Genomic DNA, 1,459 nt, shown 5'->3' with positions numbered 1-1,459 from the left:
GTGGCAGTGAATCTTTCAGAAAGGATAACGGTGTCAGTTTTTATCTGAATTCAGTTGTGAGAGTTCCTAGCTATAGGTTTGTTGTGCCTAATATTTTAAAAATACCAATTTTAACTGCTTTCAAGATAATGTTTTACCTGTTTGTATGTCCAATGATTTCTCCTAAAGCTTTGAGTTCATTTCCCTACAGCTAAAAAGGTGGAAACCTTACAATCACCCCAACTTAAGAATTTGAGATGCCCTCATCTCAACCGAAATTGGGGAAGTCTTTGAGAAAAGAGGTTTCATCTTCCCAAGTGGCATCTTCAGTAGGATAATATTTCCACTTTACCAGACGTTCCCTGATTACTCTATTTGTAAGAGTTCTTTTCCTAGTTTCAAGGATACAATCTAGCTGAAGTTCAAGCACTCCTTGTTGTTGCATTACAATCTGTTCATCCTCCAATGCATGATTGGGATTTGGGATGTAGGGTTTTAGTAGGCTAATGTGAAATACATCATGAACTTTGATATGTTTAGGCAGCTTCAATTTGTAGGCTTGATCACTGAGGACCTTGATTATTTCATAAGGATCGCAATATTTGGGACTAAGCTTTTTGAATTTTCGCAGGGATAGGTTGCTTCTTTTCGGACGCACTCGAAGAAAGACCTTGTCTCCTTGCTTGAAGATTCGATCGGATTGTTTTTGGTCCGCATAATTCTTTTGACGATCCTTAGCCGCCTGAATATCTTGTTGTATGGCTTTGATCTGGGCTTCCATTTCATCCAGCATTTTCTTTGAGGCCTCTACCCTGATAGTAGGCTCAAAAAAATTCAATGGTGATATGCATTCATGCCCATATAGAGCTTTGAAAGGTGACATCCCAATGCTTTTATGGAAAGAGGAGTTATAGGCAAATTCTACCGAGGGAAGAAATTGAATTCACTTGTGGGGTTCTCTACTGCAATAAGCTTGAAGGATCTCTTCAATTACTTGGTTTACCCGTTCTATCTGTCCGTTCGTCTGAGGATGTGATGCTGAGTTAAAGCATAGTTGTGTTCCTAAAGCTTCAAATAGAGCCTTCCAAAACTTGGATGTAAACTTTTCATCCCTGTGACTGATAATTCTCTTTGGAAGCCCATGTAGTCTAAAGATCTCTTTAACAAAGATCCGGCTTATATCGAATGCGGTGTAAGTGGTTTTTACTGGTATTTGGTGAGATGCTTTAGTGAGCATATCCACGACTACCATTAGGGAGTCATACCCTCCCTGAACCGTGGGAAGACTCGTGAAAAAATCCATGCTAATGAATTCCCACTTCATTTCAGGTATGTCTAAGGGTTGCAGCTTTCTTGGCATCATCACACATTCAACCTTGTTTCTCTAACAAGAGAGGAATTTTTTGTGTATCGTAGTATATCCCTGTCATTCCGAAATATTTTTCTTCAAGGTATTAAGAAGTTTTGCATATCCGAGGTG

The 1,459-nt window shown here is 39.2% G+C and overlaps 1 protein-coding gene across 1 annotated transcript; it reads right to left on the bottom strand.

Moving 5' to 3' along the window:
* Positions 1-247: 247 nt before the first annotated feature.
* LOC147454255 (uncharacterized) lies at positions 248-862 on the bottom strand. Its single transcript, XM_086517021.1, has one exon. The coding sequence runs from the start codon at positions 860-862 to the stop codon at positions 248-250; it is 615 nt and encodes a 204-aa protein (XP_086373147.1).
* Between the last annotated feature and the right edge of the window lie 597 nt (positions 863-1,459).

This window comes from Adiantum capillus-veneris, chromosome 7, assembly GCF_014529385.1.
Source record: "Adiantum capillus-veneris isolate H3 chromosome 7, ASM1452938v2, whole genome shotgun sequence".
NCBI classification, from domain to species: domain Eukaryota; kingdom Viridiplantae; phylum Streptophyta; class Polypodiopsida; order Polypodiales; family Pteridaceae; genus Adiantum; species Adiantum capillus-veneris.
This window is presented reverse-complemented; position numbering and strand designations above follow the sequence as displayed.

What these genes read in the sequence shown, in the direction of transcription:
- LOC147454255 (XM_086517021.1), bottom strand. Translation starts at nt 862, where the DNA reads ATGTCACCTTTCAAAGCTCTATATGGGCATGAATGCATATCACCATTG.